Here is a 488-nt window from a genome sequence, read left to right on the forward strand (position 1 = left end):
CAGGGCCTCTCCCGCTCCAACCACAGAAAGGGAAATGAAAAAAAAAAAAAAAAAAAAACTCACCAGGTCTAGACGGGTAATAGTGGGGCGTATTGGTGATATTGGACCCGCCCGTTCGATCGTACACACTGCCGGGGATCAGGGCCTCTCTCGCGTCAAACACAGAAGTGGACATGAAATGGGAGCCCGGGTTGTTGGCGTTCAGCAACTGCTTCGGCTTGGAGAAGAGGATGAGGGACTCTTTCAGATTGTTCAGGGGACCCTCAACGAGGACCTTCTGCTCCTTGTAGAAGTTCAGCAGGTTGTTCCAGAGGGGTTGCTGAAAACAGACGGGAGGATATGGTTATCCTGCTGGGACAGGACTTGAAATGGAGGAGTTGCAATTGGGAAAATATTATTAATAAAAGGTGGATTCCTACGTAAAAAGTTGTGAAAAATCCAAATCTGAGGTCAAAACTCCGAAAAAGTAACTTTAAAAGGTCGAAAAT

General features: G+C 46.7%; 1 protein-coding gene across 1 annotated transcript in view; it reads right to left on the bottom strand.

Annotated features, from left to right (window-relative positions):
* Nucleotides 1-324, bottom strand: part of LOC103523658 (regulator of nonsense transcripts 1-like) — a 10,350-nt gene extending 10,026 nt beyond the window's left edge. The window contains exon 1 of the mRNA XM_017449282.2: nucleotides 64-324. Coding sequence (XP_017304771.2) covers nucleotides 64-175 — 112 coding nt within the window. The 5' untranslated portion in view covers nucleotides 176-324. The remainder of the gene's footprint in view (nucleotides 1-63) is intronic.
* Between the last annotated feature and the right edge of the window lie 164 nt (nucleotides 325-488).

Source organism: Diaphorina citri, unplaced genomic scaffold (genome assembly GCF_000475195.1).
Source record: "Diaphorina citri unplaced genomic scaffold, Diaci psyllid genome assembly version 1.1 scaffold31829, whole genome shotgun sequence".
In the NCBI taxonomy this organism is placed as follows: Eukaryota; Metazoa; Arthropoda; class Insecta; order Hemiptera; family Psyllidae; genus Diaphorina; species Diaphorina citri.